Source organism: Malaya genurostris, chromosome 2, assembly GCF_030247185.1.
Source record: "Malaya genurostris strain Urasoe2022 chromosome 2, Malgen_1.1, whole genome shotgun sequence".
Lineage (NCBI taxonomy): Eukaryota > Metazoa > Arthropoda > Insecta > Diptera > Culicidae > Malaya > Malaya genurostris.
The window spans coordinates 263,089,845-263,111,221 of record NC_080571.1 but is presented as its reverse complement, the minus strand read 5'-3'; the positions used below and the strand labels follow the sequence as shown (position 1 = coordinate 263,111,221).

General features: G+C 38.4%; 1 protein-coding gene across 4 annotated transcripts in view; it reads left to right on the top strand.

The window, feature by feature from the left end:
* Positions 1 to 21,377, top strand: part of LOC131429780 (probable G-protein coupled receptor CG31760) — a 228,585-nt gene that overhangs the window by 158,250 nt on the left and 48,958 nt on the right. Inside the window, exon 11 of one of the 4 annotated variants that reach the window (XM_058594120.1) lies at positions 16,576 to 17,863. The exons of the other annotated variants lie outside the window; for them this stretch is intronic. Within the exon in view, the coding sequence (XP_058450103.1) occupies positions 16,576 to 16,684 (109 nt within the window). The 3' untranslated portion in view covers positions 16,685 to 17,863. The remainder of the gene's footprint in view (positions 1 to 16,575; positions 17,864 to 21,377) is intronic. 4 annotated transcript variants of the gene reach the window in all.

The window sequence follows — 21,377 nt, the reverse complement described above, 5'->3', positions numbered from 1 at the left end:
CATTTTTGATCCAAAAAAATCTCGAACACAATTGCTTTAATTGTCTTGATGCGAAAGAATAATTTATTCAAAATTTCAAAAGAACTACAAAAATATTAAATTTGGGGAGCGAGAACCCAGAATAACTTAGAAAAAGGGCGTATTCTCATAAAATATCCTTATCCTCGATTTGGTGTCTCATATATCTCGAAAATGGCTGCATTTAGAAAGTAATTCCATGCACTTTCTCATTGAGTATAGCTTAAAGAATAATATTCAATTGTTCGGACACATTTATTCCTATAAAAACATCGTTTTTCAAATTCAACAAAAAGGTATTTTTCGGGAATCTTTGTCATAGAACACCTCTCCGACTGTCTTTAATATTCATTAGTTTCTTTGTAACTTTTTCGTGGTATGATAAAAAAAATATTACGATGGAATAACTAAGGATTTTGAAAAAATAATTTTATGTTTGATATTTTGAAAAATTCGGAAGATATTTTTTTCAGTATACATTTTTCAATTGATTTCCCACAACTTCTTCTTAGACAAAATTTTCATAGAAGCTATAGATTTCGAGTTATAATTGTTTAAAAACAATATTACTTAAAACTCATACGCCTGTTTCAAAAATTAGTGTTGAGTGAAAATAATCTCTAGACTAGTAAAAAATACTTTATTTTTTATACCGATCACACATGCAAAGTTTCATAGGAATAAATGTGTCTAAGCAATAAAATATAGCAATAAATAAATCATAGATCTTCTAAAAGGAGTCATTTTCAAAATATATGAGATCGATTCGTGCTCGCATCTCATCCGACACAGTCAAAAATTTCTTACGGTCGAGACGATAGAAACGAAGACAAAAAATTTTATTAAAAAAACTAAATATTTTTCCTATAGCCACTCCTACAAAAAAACTCTAATAATAATATCTAACAAACAGTTATTCTTACTCATAAGATGTACATTATTTTATACGTCGAATTCTAGCAGGATCAAATAAAAATTGCCAATTTACAAGTTGACAAAAAGTCTGGATAAATTAATACCAATTAAACAAAATCTGTAGTTTCGTTTCACGTGGCGTGTCCGTTTGTCGGTGATTTAACCTTAACATTACAACACAACGCGAAGTTTTTCATTCCCTAACAAGCAAGTTATCAGGAAAAAATCAATTAGCATTGGTAATATCAAGGGACATGAGTTCGATGCAGTATGGCAGTTGTGAAAATGGCACGATGGTGGATGGACGATAATCCACCTCTGCAGAAGCATCCTACGTAATAATCTCTTCTGACTGCCTGGTAGAATGTTTCCTTCTACGTTTAATAGGTTTCATACTTTACGGAAAAGTTCACAGCCAGCGAACGTCATGGAACATTAATAACAAGCTACCGGGTAATAAAATGCGACACAACAACGATTAGCAGAGGCTTGGGTTAGGAAAATGAGTGAAAAACATTCTATGTTGGTGCTGCTGGCCTTGGCATCCGGGCAGGAAGTATGTTAGAAATGTGAATAGATGGCAAAAGTGTACTGAAATGAATTTGTTTTATGCGTAAGTATTTATCTATGCTTCTGGTCTCGGAAGTTATACTTGCAAATTTATAATTAAACTGAAATCAGACACCTCCAACTTTTTGACAGTGTATTGGCTCTATATGTTACACTGAATTAGAATTGTTTTGGTGATGTTTCGGATTATTAATTCATCTTTAAATCACATGTAATAATAACATTTTATGAGCAGCAGACACCAACCAACTTTGAACCGCTAGAACTTTCGACGCGTATATAATGATGAATTAAGAACAGTGAATCATTCGTGTCGTGACTATCGGATCGATCGGACGTAAATTCTGCTTTCTCCAATCGCGTGGTGAATTGTTTTATTCCGTTATCAAGGTCATTCCGTATTCTATTGTGTGCATCAGTGCGGTCGAGTGATAGTTCTAATTAATCCGTTCTCAAGGCCGACTGTGAGCTTGTGTAAAGCAGCACTGCGTGTGGTACCGTTAGCCAGCGCCAGCGCTGGGCGCTGCGTATATATCGTTGTACATTAGAAACAGTGGTAAATATATATAGTGATAAAAAGATTGGTTTCATTGGACAGTGTAGTGAGAGACTAAAAACAAAGTGCTTTTTCCTCAAAGAGGTTTTTTGCACTTTATTGAACTGGAGTATTCACCGGTCGCCTAGGACCGGGCCTTGTCGGCCGATCACCCTTCGAGAGCTAAAGCTAAGTATTTTTTTTCTTTTTCCCTGTTGTTCAGTACCATTAGATTTTTATTGCCCCCTAATATTTACCCGCACGGACACATTTCCGTGCCATGACAAAAGGCACAGAATTGCCTGACCTTCCCCTAGATGATCAAATGGATGCTTCTGATGGCAATAAATCTCGCATTAGAAGCTATCCCGATGGGCTTGCACTCTCGGCCGGACCGTATGCGGTTTACATCCGGACCAAAGCGAATGGTAAAAAATTGAACCTTCTAAAACTTTCTAATGACCTGTCCTCGCGATACAATACTGTACAAAAAATTGAGAAAGTACGCCCGGACAAGCTTAGGGTCTTGTTAGCCAGTGCAAAACAGGCTAATGAGATCGTTCGAAGTGAGCATTTCACGCGGGAGTATCGCGTATACGTACCAGCTCGCGAAGTCGAGATAGACGGCGTGATCACCGATCCGAGTCTGACTTGCGAGGACGTTCTTAAGCATGGGGCAGGCGGTTTTAAAAACCCCCTACTCAAGAACGTTAAGATACTGGACTGCAAGCAATTGCGTTCAGTATCGACCGCTGAGGATGGGACTAAGTCCTATATCCCATCAGACTCGTATCGGGTGACTTTCGCTGGCTCGGCTTTGCCTAATTACGTCCTCCTGGACCGAGTCCGTTTACCTGTTCGTCTTTTTGTGCCGCGGGTCATGAACTGCACCAATTGCAAACAATTGGGACATACAGCATCCCATTGTTGCAATAAATCCCGGTGTATAAAGTGTGGAGGGAGTCATGCGGATAACTCCTGCAGTGGAGACAATGAAAAGTGTCTCTACTGTAAGGAGGGGCCGCATGACCTCTCTGATTGTCCCGTGTACAAATTGCGTAAGGATAAAATGAAGCGTTCACTCAAGCAACATTCCAAACGCTCTTTTGCAGAAATGTTGAAATGTGCTACGCCACCTACCGAAAATCCTTACGCTTACTTGTCAACTGACGAGAGCGAATATGATGACCCCCTCGAAGGTACATCTTCGGCTGTCCCTCATAGCTCATCAATTAGAAAGAGAAGAAATAAATCTTCTCAAAAGCTCCCTAGTAAGGGTTCGAAGATGTCCTCTGATGGGTTCCGAAAAATTACAACAACTGGTAGTGATGGCAAAAAACCAGAGAAAAAAGCTCCAGGCCTTGGAAAATTAAATTCCGAGCAAGAATTTCCATCACTTCCTGGGACTTCAAAACCCCCGAAAGTCCCTAAAGATCAGTCAGAAAATTTACCAAATACTGGGTTTGTTAAATTCTCTGATATTGTGGACTGGATCATGTCTACTTTCAATATTTCTGAACCTCTTAAAAGCCTGATAATGGCTTTTATTCCTACAGTTAAAACATTCTTGAAGCAGTTGACTGCAAAATGGCCCCTTCTTTCAGCGATCGTATCCTTCGATGGCTAAGACATCCACCGAGGTCACGGATACAATCACTGTTATACAGTGGAATTGTAGAAGTATCATCCCAAAAATAGATCCTTTCAAATTTCTAGTAAATAATCTGAAATGTGACGCATTTGCATTGTGCGAAACTTGGCTAACTTCTGAAATACCCTTAAACTTCCACGATTTTAACATTATTCGTCTGGATCGAGATGATTCCTATGGAGGAGTACTTTTGGGGATCAAAAAGTGCTATTCTTTCTATCGCATTAACCTCCCCTCGATACCAGGTATTGAAGTTGTCGCATGTCATGTTACAATCAAAGGCAAGGACCTTTGCATTGCTTCCATCTACATTCCTCCAAGAGCCTCGGTTGGGCATCGGCGGCTCAATGATATCATAGAGCTTCTTCCCGCACCGACGTTGGTTTTAGGAGACTTTAACTCACACGGTACGGGATGGGGCTGTCTTCACGACGATAACAGATCAACTATGATCCATGATATCTGCGACAACTTCAATATGACAATCTTGAATACGGGAGAAATGACACGAATTCCTGCACCACCAGCAAGACCAAGTGCGCTAGACTTATCCCTTTGCTCGACATCGTTACGGTTGGGTTGCACGTGGAAGGTAATCCCTGATCCCCACGGTAGCGATCATCTGCCTATCGTAATTTCAATCGCCACCGGATTAAGACCATCGGAAACAATCAATGTTTCGTATGACCTCACACGAAACATTGATTGGAAATGCTACGCAAATTTGATATCTGAGAATCTAGAAACAACACAAGAACTTCCTCCGGAGGAAGAGTACACGTTTTTGGCTGGCTTGATTCTCGACACCGCGACTCAAGCTCAGACGAAACGTGTACCCGGCGCGAAAACTAACATCCGTCCCCCCAACCCGTGGTGGGACAAAGAGTGCTCAGAATTAAACGCGGAGAGAACTGCATCATTTGTCGAGTTTAGGAAAAACGGAACACCTGATAATTTCAGAAACTACGCGGCATTAGACGCTAAAATGAAAAGCTTGATTAAAGCGAAGAAAAGCGGTTATTGGCGTCGATTCGTAGACGGATTATCGAGAGAAACATCAATGAGCACTCTTTGGAACACAGCCCGACGAATGCGCAACAAAAACACCACAAACGAAAGCGAGGAATATTCTAACCGCTGGATATTCGATTTCGCTAAAAAAGTATGTCCTGACTCGGTTCCGGAACAGACAATCATGCGCGTCGCTTCATCAAACAGAAACGAAACACCTTTTTCGATGGTCGAGTTTTCACTTGCGCTTTTATCGTGTAACAATAAATCTCCGGGGTTAGACAAAATCAAATTCAACTTGTTGAAAAATTTGCCTGACTCTGCCAAAAGGCGCTTATTGAATTTATTCAATAGGCTTCTTGAGGATAATATTGTCCCACATGACTGGAGACAAGTAAGAGTTATCGCCATTCAAAAACCAGGGAAACCTGCCTCCGATCACAATTCGTATCGGCCGATTGCTATGCTTTCCTGTATCCGGAAATTGTTCGAAAAAATGATTCTGTTTCGTCTAGACAATTGGGTCGAGACTAATGGCTTACTTTCAGATACACAATTTGGTTTCCGCAGGGGTAAAGGAACGAACGATTGTCTTGCGTTGCTCTCAACCGAAATTCAAATGGCATTTGCTCGTAAAGAACAAATGGCGTCAGTTTTCCTAGACATTAAGGGGGCTTTTGATTCAGTTTCCATAAACATCCTATCTGAGAAGTTGCATCAGCATGGTCTTTCACCAATTTTGAATAACTTTTTGTATAATCTGTTGTCCGAGAAATACATGTATTTCGCGCATGGTGATTTGTCGACAATACGATTCAGTTACATGGGTCTTCCTCAGGGCTCATGCTTAAGCCCCCTTTTATACAACTTTTACGTGAACAACATTGATGAATGTATCAACACATCTTGCACGCTAAGACAACTTGCCGACGACAGCGTTGTGTCTATTATAGGACCCAAAGCTGCCGATCTCCAAGGACCATTGCAAGATACCCTCGACAACTTGTCGACATGGGCTCTTCAAATGGGTATCGAGTTCTCTACGGAGAAAACTGAGCTGGTTGTATTTTCAAGGAAGCGAGAACCAGCACAATTACAGCTTCAACTAGGGGGTGAAACCATAGCTCAGGTCTTCACATTTAAATATCTCGGGGTCTGGTTCGACTCCAAAGGCACCTGGGGATGTCACATTAGGTATCTGAAACAAAAATGCCAACAGAGAATCAATTTTCTTCGTACAATAACCGGATCATGGTGGGGTGCCCACCCAGGAGACCTGATCAGGTTATACCAAACAACGATATTGTCCGTGATGGAATACGGATGCTTTTGCTTCCGATCCGCGGCGAACACTCATTTCATCAAGCTGGAAAGAATTCAGTATCGTTGTTTGCGTATTGCCTTAGGTTGCATGCAGTCGACTCATACGATGAGTCTTGAAGTACTGGCGGGCGTCTTACCGTTGAAAAATCGATTCTGGGATCTCTCATATCGATTGCTAATCCGATGCGACATCCTGAATCCGATGGTGATTGAAAATTTCGAAAGGCTTGTCGAGCTCAATTCTCAAACCCGTTTTATGTCCTTGTATTTTGATTACATGGCTCAGAATATTAATCCTTCTTCGTTTGTTTCCAATCGTGCTCATTTCTTGGATACTTCTGATTCTACTGTGTTTTTCGACACATCCATGAGAGAAGAAATTCGTGGAATCCCGGATCATGTGCGCCCTCAAGTGGCCCCAAATATTTTTTATAATAAATTTAGAACAGTCAACTGTGAAAAGGTGTTTTACACTGACGGTTCAAACATCAACAGGTCCACAGGCTTCGGCATCTTCAATCAAAACATCACCGCTTCTCACAAACTCAATGATCCGGCTTCAGTTTACGTCGCAGAATTAGCTGCTATTCAGTACACCCTTGAGATCATTGAAACCTTGCCCAAAGACCATTACTTCATTGTGACGGACAGTCTAAGCTCAATAGAAGCTCTCCGGGCAATGAAGCCAGGAAAGTATCCCCCATATTTCCTGGGGAAAATACGGGAACACTTGCGAACTTTATCTGAACGGTCTTATTTAATATCGTTAGTCTGGGTCCCTTCGCATTGTTCCATTCCAGGCAATGAAAAGGCAGACTCATTGGCTAAGGTGGGCGCATTAGAAGGTGATATTTATGAAAGACCAATCTGCTTCAATGAATTTTTCAGTATCTCTCGTCAGAAAACTCTCGAAAGTTGGCAAACTTCATGGAGCAATGGCGAACTGGGACGATGGCTACATTCCATTATCCCTAGGGTATCGACGAAACCTTGGTTCAGGGGGATGAACGTGAGTCGCGATTTCATTCGTGTTATGTCGCGGCTCATGTCAAATCACTACACCTTCAACGCACATCTTCGGCGTGTTGGGCTTGCGGAGAGCGGTCTCTGCACCTGTGGCGACGGTTATCAGGACATCGAGCATGTCGTGTGGTCGTGCGTAGAGTATCGTGACGCCAGGTCGAAGCTACTGGAATCCCTTAGGGCCCGAGGTAGACCGCCTGAGGTTCCGGTTCGGGATGTGTTGGCGAGTCGGGATAGTTTATATATGCTTCTCATATACCAGTACCTTAAACACATTGATATACAAGTGTAATGTGTTATCCCTCGCTCAGAAAGTATAAACTCCACCTACAGGTTCGACACTAACATCCGCCCGATTCTCTCGATCCCCGTCCCTGTCCACCATCTTCATTGGAACTAACAAGATCTTTTTTTGTCACTAACTTTTTCGTTACCCCTTCCCTATCTCTTCACCATCTCGATGGCAACTAATTAGATCTTTATCGTTTTCAAACATTTTGTTCCCACATCCCCTTTTTACCCCGTTTCCACAATATTTACTTTTTTTTTCATTCTCTTCCGTAACATCACCATCATCGTCCACGGAAGGCCGCCCCAGTCGAAAACCAGCATGCGGGCCACCCGCCGGGCCTTCGTAGCCTGGGGGTGTTTCCCGCGGACCCACGCGGACCGAAGGATGCGGCCAACATGGATCTTCGCCAACGGCATATGGAAGACCCTCATGCGATATTCAATTCACCGGCCACTACCGATAGCTTCTCGAGAATCCGCTACCGCTACATTACATAATGATACTTTTCTAGTTTTAAGTTAGTCGTAATTAAGATTAGTAAATACCCTTGGCATCTTAGAGCTTAAGCAGTGTGCCTTAAAATTATACTATAATATTGAATAAAAAAAAAAAAAAAGAACAGTGAATGATTCAAATCAAGCAAAAATCAATTTACAGCATTGTACTTTAATTTGTCGAAACTCGTCATATTTTTAAACAATAAACAGTGCCCTAAATAAAGCGATTTGAAAATTTTTTCGTAAACAGAGGTTTGGGTGTATGGCGGGATATGGCGGAAAAATCTCCTACACAAATATATTGATATCTCCATTAATAATTAACGGATTCTTAAAATCTATGGCTTGTTTGATTTGTATTACGATATGATATCTAAATTGAAAAACATATTTAGTATTCAAGGTTGATTGCAATAGATATTATCAAAAAACTACGATTTCCTTAATTAAAAATTTGCATATCTCAAAAAATATAAAAACAAAAGCAATAGCGTGCATACTTTCAGGGAGACCCTTCATTTGGAACTAGTTTGGTCGAAATCGGTCTTGCTATCTCTTTAAAATGCGCCTCTCAATTTTACACATTTGTTCAGTTCGTTGAGCTGATCGATTGGCACTCGGTAACTGAGGTCCTTTTTTACGTGTTGATTTTTTTACACGGATTTCCGAAGTCACGTGTTTTTTTACGCAGATTTCCGGAATTACGCGGCTTTCTTGTTTGTTCTTAAAAATGCATGAAACGTCGAGATCTGGTGTTACCCCGAATTTTTCTTTAAGTCAACTCCTGGCACTTTTTTTCAAAATATTTTTTTTTAGATTACACCAGATCTCGACATTTTCAATGCATTTCTAAAACATTTGGCATAAAAAATAGTTCGATTTCGTGAATGTCAAAATTTTTCTATGTTTTTAAAATCGAACTTTTAAAAAAAATTGTTTTGTATTATACCAGTTTTGGACGTTCTATGCATTTTTAAGATACTCGGCATAAAAAAAAAATGTTTTTTAGTTTTGCGGGTTTTTCTACGCGGATTGCCGGACATTGTTCGCTATTAATTGCATTTTCGAGCAACAATTATCAGAACTATATAGGGTAACGGCTCAAAACGTCATCTCATCTCCAGTAGTCATATCATATACTAAAACCATTAGTAAGAGTGAGACCGATCAGAGATAGCAGTCGATAAATTGACCTTAAGGGTGAGATGGAAACAGGTGCACTAGCTTCTAGAATTAATTTTTTTTCTGCAGTATTGTTTCTTAGAGCCGAAGCAAAGACACTGCATTCGGATTTATCACAATTCGTTGATTAAAAGTCGAGTAATCCGTAAAATAATATTGCGACTCTACTAATGAGATGACAATTGGTACAATAGCCCTAGTTTTATCGAAGTGTATAAATATTTCCAATCAATAGATGTAATGATATTGAAAATCTGGTCAAAATAGGCCAAATTTTTTGTGTTTTGAATTTGTTCCAAAATATAGACGAAGTCATACTTTAAAAGTTACAAAACCTAAAAAATAGAACACGATCCGTTTAGTTCAAAATTAACTTTATTCATCAACGTAATCTCCATCAAAAGCAACGAAATCATTCCAGCGCCGCTCTAACATTTCAATACCAGTTTTGTAGAACGATTTATCTTTTGCCTCAAAATAGGCCTCAGTTTCAGCGATAACCGCTTCATTCGCGCAAAAAATTTTCCGGCGTGCATTTCTTTCAAGTCTGCGAACAGTCAGTAGTCGCTGGGAGCCAAATCTGGTGAATACGATGGATGTGGGAGCAATTCGAAGTTCAATTCATGTAGTTTTGCCATTGTTTTGATTGATTTGTGACGGTGCGTTGTCTCAATGAAACGTTTTTTTTTCTTTGCCATACGTGGCCGTTTCATAGCAATTTCAGCCTTCAAACACTCCAATAACGCTGTTCTTGGTATTTCCTTTTCGCAAGATAGTCGATAAATATTACACCACGCTCACCCCAAAATGCCGAGGCCATAACCTTTCCAGCCGATTGTTGTGCTTTCGGGCGCTTTAAACGAGGTTCACCAGTTGCTGTCTACTCAGATGACGATCGTTTTGATTCCGGAGTGAAGTGATGAATCCATGTTTCATCTATTGTCATATATCGACGCAAAATTTCTGGTTTGTTACGTCTAACCATGGCCAAACACGTTCTCGTTTTTGATCAACAGTGAGCAAACGCGGCACCTACTCCTAACAGAGCTTTCGATCATTCAATACGATTTTGTGAATTTTTTAAATGTTTTCTTGTGTTACCGCCTCATTTGGACGTCCACTGTGTTCGGCGTTATCGATGTCGCTACTACAACGTTTGAAGTCAGCAAACTAACGTTTTTGTCTTTCTCTATAGAAAGGTATTAGAATTGCTGGAAAAACCGACTTTCGAACGGAGCATCGGAAACCCACTGTGCACTTTTTGAAGATAATTGAACGCGCTCAATTTTCTCAGAGATGGCTGAACCGATTTTAACAAACTTATGCTCGTTTCAAAGCTACTGTCGGGCCATTGATCAAGTTCAAAGATCAAATGGCTGTGACTTTTGATTCCGGAGATATCATGGTATAAGTGACGTAATCGACAAAACACGTTGATTTTTACCGCTCTTCTATATATAAAGATGCCAATATTTTGGGATCACTTCTAATTTCGTAAAGCGTTAGTGCTCAGAAGTTTAAGCACCTCGAAAAATGTCCTCATGCAAAATTTGAGCTAAATCGGACATGCGTAAGGGATGCTGCCCGGCGGTTAAGGTTTGAAAATATTCAATCTTGAAAAAGCACATGATATTTCCAAAATCGAAATTTTTTTTTGATGCCGAAACTCTTAAAACTGCATAAAACCAAACTCTTAAAACTGCATAAACCGAGATTTAGTGTCATCTAAGAAAAAAATTTTTTAAGTCAAATTTCTGGGACTTTTGATATTTTCTCTAAATCCCAATAAGTCGATTTTTTCAAAAAAAAAATTTCTCGAGATGACACTAAATCTCGACGTTTCATGCAATTCTAAGACTTTTGGCATCAAAAAATTTTTCATGTTACGCGGTTTTATTGTTTTGTGTTCGAAATGCGTGAAACACTTAGACACTTAGAAAACTTTCGATTTAAAATAAAAACTTTTTATGTTTTTCTATGACATTTGACATAAAAAAATTCCAAAGTCGATTTTTTGAAAGATTTTTTTTAAGATTACACCCAAACCTACATTTACGTAATAATCGAGACTTCGTAAATCGAATTATGACGTAAAAAAAGTTTACGTTGTTTGGAATTTTCAACTTAAAAAAAGTTTTCCCTACATAGATAAAAATATTTTGTGAATTTACATCTATTTTCATGCACATATTTGGAGCAGGTAATTAAACATAAAATTACTTTACACTTCTGCACGTTTCAATACAATTTAATCGCAAAATAAGCGTTAATTGAAAGATACAGTTATTTTCATTGAAAATTCAATGCAATTCAATTTAGTTTTGCATCGATGAAGGTTTTCAATCAAAATTTCGATTCAACCCATGTCTATTCCATGTTACTATTGATTTACATCTCGTGTAAATTTCATTATTTCTTTCTGTGTATGTATGTATATTATTAGATATGTATAATATACTGGATAACTATGGAACAAAAATTATTAGTATTTGCAGGAAAAGGATGTTCTAGGTCGCATCAATTTCCAAGGTGGCGACTTCCGGTTCATCGCTACAAACCATCAGAATATGGGTATTTTTGGAACGGGTTTGATGAGTACATGTTGGAAAACGATGTTTGAGGTGGTTCTGAATTCCAAGAATATTCCTTGGAAACCCTTACGAATATCTTCACAATATGCATATTCCCGGAACGGTTTTCCTGAGTAGGCATTTACATTTTTGAATCAGTAGTATAATATCTGCGGCAGATCTAAATCATAGCCGGATTTAGTAAAAAAAAAACTAAAATACCAGTCAAATCAGATTATCAAGACTGCTGAAAATGCTGAACAAGTGCCCCAAATACAGTAAAATTCTACATATTTGGAACTAAAGCAGAACTCAGAACCACCTTAAACATCGCTCCCGATATCTCCTCATCAAACCCGTTATTGTAGGGGTTATGAGGAAATTTTGCGACATTTGCTCATAAAATTCGTTCCAAAAACACCCATGTTGTAAGGGTTTTTAAGATATAGCAATAAACCGGAAGTCGCCATCTTGGAAATCAGAATCACCTCAAACATCGTTTTCCAACATGTACTCATCAAACCCGTTCCGAAAATACCCATAGTGTAGTAATTTCCATGGAATATAAATGAGCCGGAAACGATTTTCATTGTATGCAAAAACCTCTTTTTACGAAGTAGGTTCGTAAAAAAAGTTTACGTTATTTGGGATTTGGTTCGAAAAAAGAGGTAACGTAAAAAAAGTTTACGTAAACGGAGGTTTGGGTGTACAACAGATCTGGCCATTCAAGCATTTTTAAGACATTTGGCTTGAAAAAAATTTTTTTTTCGATTTAGCGTTTTTTTTTCCTACGCGGATATTTTTTTTCTACGCGGTCTCAAATTCCCAAAGTCGAGAATTTTTTTTGGGATTACATCAAATGTCGAGTTTAAAGAAATCGTAAAGTATTTCGCTACGTTTAGAATTTTAGTGACTGGAAGTGGAAATCATTTTTCGTCAAAAAATTTTTTTTCAGTAAATCAAAAGCAAAAGAATAATTCATCGTTAAATCTATAAAAGGTGCGTTGATTTTTTATTGATTCCGGTAAACATGAGGATAAAAATACAAATGGTAAACCTTTGTTTTAGTAATATACTTAGGATGCTTTCTAGCGATCATCATCAGCACAAATTAAATTTCGGATAATTACATAATTTGATGATGATGATGGTCCCACCTCATACCCCTACAAAGGTGTGAGCAGAACGAGTTATCTAAATAATAATTAATATTTTTGCACATATCTTAACCACTAAACAAAAGAAAACGATCTGATTAATCTAGCAGGTATTGATTCTTCTTCAAAAGAACGACTGACCACAAAATAACATTCAAATATTTCGGATTTACTGAAATTTACTGAAATTGAAAAGCTAATAACGACCTCAGAACGATATAGTCTTCGATATCTGAATATTTTCCATGTTTTGGGCAGTAAGCCTAATGTTTTTTCGAGCACACTTAAATAACTCGATTTTGTTGGACCAAAGATGATATTTTACCAGGTTTTAATCCAAACAGACCAAAATACCAAAATACAGCTTACCAATCTCGTGTATTTACAATTTTTATGTAAATGTTCCCAAACTTCAGTATGGAGTGATAAATAATTCAGTATAAAATTATGAAGAAATGAGTCTCAGCTCAGCTCTACCGATCGATCGGTAAATGATATTTTTTACTGATCTTATTGTTGAGGTGTTCGAAAGTCAGCAATATTTTACCGATTTTTTCTTATTAGAGGAGGGTGGCTCAAACTTCGCACTGTGGGCTAATTCGCCATTCCTTCGTTTCACAGATATAGCGTGGGTGTTAGTTCTGCCTAACCTAACCTAACAATTATCATAAAGGTTTTCGTTTAACAGAGTCAGTGCAGTTGAAATTCTTTGTGTATCAGAGTTTTAATTTTCTTCGAGTTTACTGAAGTGGCTCTAGGTATGTAAATATACTAGATATTTTATAACACTAGATGCATTTGTTTCTTGATATAACCGATTTTTGACTCAATTCTGTGTTTAGTGCGTAACAGAATGAAAAGTGTAAAAAACCGTAGTGGTCATAAGTCAACACTTTTCAGGTGATCCTTAGGTTGCTGTCAGACAGAACGCGATTTGCGAAGCATCTTCTTTTCTCTTTCTAATGCGACACCTTTGGAAAAATAATATAAATGAACAATCAGCTGACGGGGATAGCAAAACTTTTTTTTAATACATATGATTGACGGTAGTACAAATAGAGTATAAAGAATCTAACTATGGCGGTTAAAGTTACTATTATAATTTGTTTCTTTCGTACTGTGTGAAATTATTGATTATATGTATTTTGTGAACCGCACTCATTACACCGTTAATTTGTTCCTAAAATAACAATACCTTCTAACAGGCAGAGTTCCGAGTATTTCCATTCCGAATGAGTTTTTCATTTATTTCGATCGAAATACTAATTGATTTTATTATTTTGTTAATATCACGATTTGAATTATTTTACACGTATAAATATGTAATTTTGGAACTAGTCTTTCAATTTTATGCGAAGTTATTAGCGGCCCTTACACGAGTCATTAAAAATGTCATTACTAAAAAATACTATCATTTTAATGAACGTGTAATGGTGCAGTAATGACAAGATTTCTAACAAATTTGAAATACATCATTACTTAGTCATCATTTAAAATGACATTTTTAATGCTCGTGTAAGGGCCGCTATTGAGAATCGATCAAACCATTTCAAAAATATCTTTCGCCCACTACTTTCCGGAACCAGTAAAGTCGAATTGAGTTTACTTGTCCATCAATTAACAAGTCCAGAAAACATAAATAATTTATTGAACTAATCACACAGTCACTGTGCGAACTAAAATTTCTTTATTTGAAAAACATATATAATTACTTCAAAACATGTTTGGTTCGAGAAAAATACTTCATTAATACCCTCTGACAGAACCAACCATTAATACCTCCTGGCAACGATCAAAAGCTTAAAACCGGGATTAAATAAATGATATTAGCAATACTACTTTATAAACATTCTGAATAAGCGCAATTGATCTTTAAAATAGCGAAGAATATTAGGCAATGTGCTGCGTTTACTGTTCTTCGATACCACTGTTAACTACCGCGGTAAAGTACATTTTTCTATCGCACTAATGTACATTTTTCTACAACGACAAAGTACATTTTTCTACCGTAGCGAGCTACATTTTTTGTGCTACAGTAGCGCGAACAAGGAGACAGTAAAATTTAGAAAGATAGAATTTCTACCTACTTCAAACGGCGGTGATTTCGGTATTAGTTTTTAACGCGATACTACTTCGCATGCCTACTGTAATAGAATTTTAGTTTGGATGCAGCAGCGGAACTGATAGACTAACAATGGAAACAACATTTTTTTTGCAAAATTTTTTTATTCATCAACATAATCACCTTTTAGGGTGATACAATGGTTCCAACGTTTTTCCAATTTTTCAATACCAAAATTTATCTTTCGCTTCAAAATAAGCTTCAGTTTCAGCGATGACCTCCTCATTTGAGCCAAACCTTTTTCCCTGGATCATTTTTTTAAGATCAGCAAAGAGACAATAGTCACTGGGGGCTAAATCTGGCGAGTATGGGGCGTTGGGAAGCAGATCAAAGCCCAATTAGTTCAATTTCGCCATTGTTTTCATCGACTTGTGGCAGGGTGCATTGGAAAAAACCTTTTTCATGCTCAATTTTTCATGAAGGATACTAAATACACTTTCATATGATATCTGTGTCATCTCAGCAATCTCACGGAGCTTCACTTTACGATCTTTCATTATAATTTTTGTCACTTCACTCACATTTTCCGGTGTAACGGCTTCCACAGGTTTACCCGAGCGTTCCGCGTCATTTGTGTCGGTACGACCACGTTTGAACTCGGCGAACCACCGACAAATCGTTGCTTTTGATGGACAAGAGTCCGGATAACATTTTTCAATCCATTATTTCGCTTGCAAGGTGTTTTTACCCATTAAGAAACAATGTTTTATCAAAACACGAAACTCGGTTTTTTCCATTTTTTAAACAAACTACAAAACGACTTTACTCCAACCTCGATAACTCAGCTGTTTCTGGTCGGATCGACTTAAAATTTTGACCCGTTTCAAGCAAAGGTTAGTACTCTAGAAAGACGTGGTTACTGGTTTACTACGAGCGCCATCTCTGCTTTAGTCTCGGGACTTATTGATCCATGTGTTACAGTACGAATAATAGAAAATGTAAATGTGGGTTAACAGACTACAATAAAAAAAAGGGGAGGCAGTTTGCATCCCTGGAGGTCATTAAATTTTAACAGCTATCCTTTAAAGATAAGTGTTAACTGAAAAAAGGTGACTGCAATCAAATTAGCGCTATCTATGTGAACTTTTCAGCCCCTGTGTTAGATTGGCAAGCAATCATCAGTCGCGGATTGAATTAGTCTACATTGTTCAAAGGAATTGTCTCCGGAAAATGTTACTGTACGGGGAAGAGGTCTATTGTCTTTACATACCCACCTCACCAAGCTGTCACTTTTCAAATTAAACCAAAATGTAGTACGATCATATGAGAAAGGTTACTTAAGGTAAAACTGCAAGTGACGAGAGGAAGTTTAAGCAGCCAAACAGGTGGCAAAAGAACTGGTTGATGGGTTAAGTAAGACTTAGATAATAGGTCTACAATAGTTTTAAGAAACCAGTAATGTTTATTTTGATTTGGTAATCAAAATATTGGTGATAGTGAATTATTATACAGACCATATCATTAATTCATATAACTCACGACATAGAAAACAGGATACAGATTTATGACTGATCACATAAAGACACAAAATAACTTCGCAGTCGAATCTATTCACCCTTTAATTGATTGATGTGATTCCGCTAACGATAATAATATGCTGAGTGGCTACCGCAATGAGGAATTTCCTTTTGCCAATCAACGTGATTTCCACTAATCCCTACCACTTAAATGTGATGTTTATTTTCCGTTCCTCCTTATTCTATATCCAGCTATCCATCAACTGTGCACATCGGTCAGCAGCAGCAACAACAACAACAACAACAACAACAGCAGCAGCAACAACAAGCTCAACAGTCCAATGGAACCGAAAGGGTATGACATGGCTACCGAGGTGGACGAGATTGCTCATCTAGCCCCTATGCCGTAACCGCGAGTTCATCTTACACCCCCACCCTAGGATTACCGACACCACCAAGCTCTCCATCCTCCAATCCATCATCATTATCATCATCATATCCAGCGTTGACGTTTACGGACAGCACCAATCGGAACGACAGAATCAATATGAATTACAGTCTTGGTAAGCATAAATTGGCACGGCCGAATGAGGTCAGCCCACCAGGCGCGAAACCTTCAATCATCAGCAGCAATGGCAGTTTTAACAACAACAACAATAACCCACCCGAATCGGTTGATCCTGGGAAGACTGGTTTGTCACATACAGTAGAACAGGAAAGCCATCATGAACACTGCAACCAGATAAATAACAACCATATAGCAACTGTCAGTTCAAAATCCGAGAAAATCTCAGTACTTGATGACAGATCAGCATCATCCCATCTGACCCCAACGACAGACAACGGAAGCAGCAGTGAATCGCCTAGCAATGCAATTGATATTAGAATCCCGGTTTACGTCTGAAGCTACCAGAAGCAGTCTCCCCCATTTCGATCCTGTTCAATGTTACATGAGGCAACGGTGACATAAAACTTCATTTCATTTTCCTCCCCGAACGAAACAATTCTGTGCTGGCTGCTGAGCTTCAATGGCACGAGCAAATATGGCCACGATCGCATTCCGACGAAAGCGTACACGATAATGAAGAAAAATGACCACAAAGTAGCACACGGTGGGTGGACAATTACTATGTCAATGTTTGTTCTGGTCCCCTCTGGGAAACAAGCGTTCCCTTCCGCCTCGGTCCGATTGCCGACCGGTGCCTCCCGGAAATAACTTGTGTATCTGTCAACTGCTCGTCTATTGGTGCTCCGCGATGATGTTGATGATTCAATGATACTTCGACGACGACCAATGATGATGATGATGATAATACTTTCAGTGTGTTTGTTATCCCCTAGCTTTTGTTAGTGAAGTGGAGCGCATCTCGGAAAGGACGGCTAGCCTAAAACAGATATTTAAAAATAAAAAAGGGGTTCCACCCTTGTCTTGCGGTTATGCAAATTCAGTATCCAGATCATCACCGGTTAGCATACCCATGCTGCAGCACCACTAAGCCATCATCTTGTCAAATGGTTTTGCCCGACCGATGAAGTGTTGGTGAGTGACAACAATTTGAATTCATTGAATAGATTAGAATGTTTCACATTTGCATGGATTGCCTTCTAGAATAGTATTGATTGCCGTTTACGAACACCGTTCCAATAGTTCTGATTATGAACATAAATATGTAAATAACTCGTTTCAATTCCGTTATCCTTACATGCTTCATAATTTAGTCGCTCATAAGGCTTGGGTGCTTTTAGAAAGTTGTTCACATTTCTACTTTATGACAGAATGGTTCATAATTTTATGCGTTTCAGCATATTGTTAGCGCGTCAGTATACCACAAAACGGTCAGGCAGGGTTTGTTATTTTAATACGGATTATGTTAATATTTGAACATCGTATCTCAGCTTCAGCAAACAATGAAAACCGTGCATTTGAGATACCTTGAAGCTGGTTTAGCGCACCTTTTAGGCACATTGACAATCCGAATAATCAAAATAGGCTAGGAATTTATTTACATACGAGATGTGACGGAAAACGAAAACATTCTAATTGTATAAAGTTTGTGCAGTTTAGGGAGATGGGGCAAAATGGTAAATTGTCCGAATAAATAATCGACATTATCTCTCATTCGATAACAGTTACTGACGTGAATACGTCCTACTATGGGGAACCATTCCAAAACTCGCTTTGTGGAAGAAAGGGTAGATCTTAAACGTGAATAACTCGAGTTGTACTAAACGCAACAACATAATGCTAAGAACATAATCATAAATAACTTAAAAATTTAGTTTTTACAATTTTCGCCGATAATGGTAAAACTCATCACACTTTAATGATTTGTTGTAGTCTTGTTAAGACGTAGATTCGCCTTGAGCAAGTTTCAAATTTGATCAGTATCTAACGAGGCAAACAGATTGTAAAAATGGCATGCGAATACAACTATTTCATGAAAACCGAGAGAAGGTTATCGCAGAGACGGGACTCGAACCCATAACTAGCTCCTGACCAGAGAAAATGTTTTGCCAATTAAACTACCCTGCATGTGAAAACGCATGAAGAAACAGCCTAATTGACTAGAAGCTTTTCGCAGTTACTATCGTTTTTTCATCACACTTGCTTGCCTTTCTCGTACCCGCGACGACGGTTTTGAGGAAGTCAGGCAATTATCAGTTCCGATGTTCAGCAGGGCGAGTAGAATCCGTAAACTATGATCGAAAATCGATCATTTCTCTGTGTGCTTTACACAGAACTGGTCGTCGCGGTGAGGACTTTCCATAAACAGTAGCAAAAACAGACCCTCTACGTCAGTGATTCGCAAAGTTCTACAATTTTGTGTGCGAGTAGTATGGATTTTCGAGATACACAAGCAAAATTTTGACGGGTCGCTACTCTTGCTTAGATGCCATTGTTACAACCGAGAAAACAAGCAAAGTTTTCATCACATATCTTTTGTGGAATTGGACCTTTCGATTTCAGCAGTAGTCAATATTCTACTAACAGCTCAAACTGAAATCCTGTGGTTTCAGCAGGCTTCACAGCCGATTCTTAACGTACAGAATCATTGCATGGCTAGTACTACGAGAAACTACCGAGAGGCAAACAGAAATATCAGATAGTAGGCATGATACTTTTTTTTATAATAAAATTTATTTTTCTGGCCTTTATGCGTAAGAGCTTTACGAGGCCGATTGGCTTACATTTTTGTTGCTTAAAATTTTTTTTTGCTATTGGATCTCGTTTTTCTAGGGGGAGAGGAACTTCCATTTCCATCCAACGAGGACCGGGGGTCACTTCGTCCGCGGCTTATCTCATAATCCATTGCTTCATAGTCGGTGTTGTGTGTGATTTCCGTTCTCTTTTCGTTTTCCTTGTTGACCGTAGTCTTGGGCTGGTTGAGATTTGCTGTAGATGCGCTTTGTTGTACACTGGTTGCAGTTGCTGGTTGATTGGAGGGTAAGTTGTTAACTGCAGCTGGTGTACTTTGTTCTATAGGGGTTACGTTGGATGGTTTCGTTAAAGGGTTGCTTGGGGACGGTGTGAAGGAAGCACCGTTGTCCTTTGGTGTAGTTGTCTCCTTGTCCAGTTTATCACATGGCTTACCGTAGTGAACAGCTTTTTGGCAATATTGACATGTGGCCATCTGATTGTCATAGGTAACAAGTGATTTGCACGGAATTCTTGTATCCTGACCGAAAGTCACATAAGAACATATAGGCCTCTTCAAGCGCATGCGTAACAAACGTACTCCATTTAGAATATCGTGAAAAAATTCTTCCACTTTTCTTTTTCGAAAGAGAGAATCTCTCTTTATTGGGACATAATTTTGCGAATTTAAAGATCGATGAAGCTTGTGGGAAGATCATGCACACGCACTTCTATAGCACTATCTTACGTATAAAGTGGAATGTTGTACTTAATATTTTCGTGCTCCACATAGTGCACATTGTTATTGTCTTTTGCGAATTGAATTGCATCCAACTCTTTATAGAACTGGATGTAAACAACATTATTCGTCTTATTGCATTGAAGTAAATGCACACGTTTAATGTCAAGATGCATTTGCTCCTTAAGCAAACCTTCAAGTTCTCGTATCGAAGGTCGAGTTTTGCACTGTCTGAAGTCAACCACAATTGTATTCTTTCGTGTCAGCGGTAGCTTTTGTTCGTTTGGTTCACTCATTTCGAGGTCGTTCTATTGTTCACTATACAATACTGTACTTGGTTTCTTCTGTCCCGAACGTAAGCGGTTTTGTTTTATCGACTGACTTGGATGAGATGTGAATGCGAACTGGAAAATTTGTTAGCAGTTCAGTTTAATAAAATCTAAATATTTGTCATTGCATTAGTTCTGATTCATGTTTCCTCAATGTTGCTTCCCATCCGCTGACACACATATTCACTAGTGCATTCCCTACATTATTACTAGGGAAGTCGTGTCAACATTAGGAATGAAATTTTTTTATTATTATTAATTACTTCAATACCCAAGACCTGAGCTCAAGTTGTAGATGAAAACGCATGACATTTAGTTCTGAAGGCGAGTGGTGTATGACTTCAGATCTAAACGCCATGCGTCTCCATCTGATGATAATTTGATGGAGACGCATGGTTTTCCGATTGATTATTTTTTAAAAGTCTTATATTATACCCGTCCTCATTTAAAAAAACCTGTTTTAATCCACCTAGTGGTGTAATGATGCCTTTCTCATATCAATCAAAATATCATATATAATACTGTGGTATTCTTCAAAATTATTTTGCTTCGATTCTTAAAAGAATAATCGAAATAGATTTGTTTGACCGTCTACTGATAAAAACTATCAATTGGAAAAGATTTGAGGTCCATTTAGAAAACTTTTTACGGTTTTTCGCTCTTTTCAGTGATGGTATAAAATTTTTAACACACTTTACCCTATATTTCCGGATCCGGAAGTCGGATCCTGATGAAATTCAGGAATTACGCATGGGACCACAGGACCTTTCATTTAAATCTAAGTTTGGGAAAATCGGTCGCGCCATCTATGAGAAAAGTTTCATTTTCATTTTTTTGCACATTTTACCCC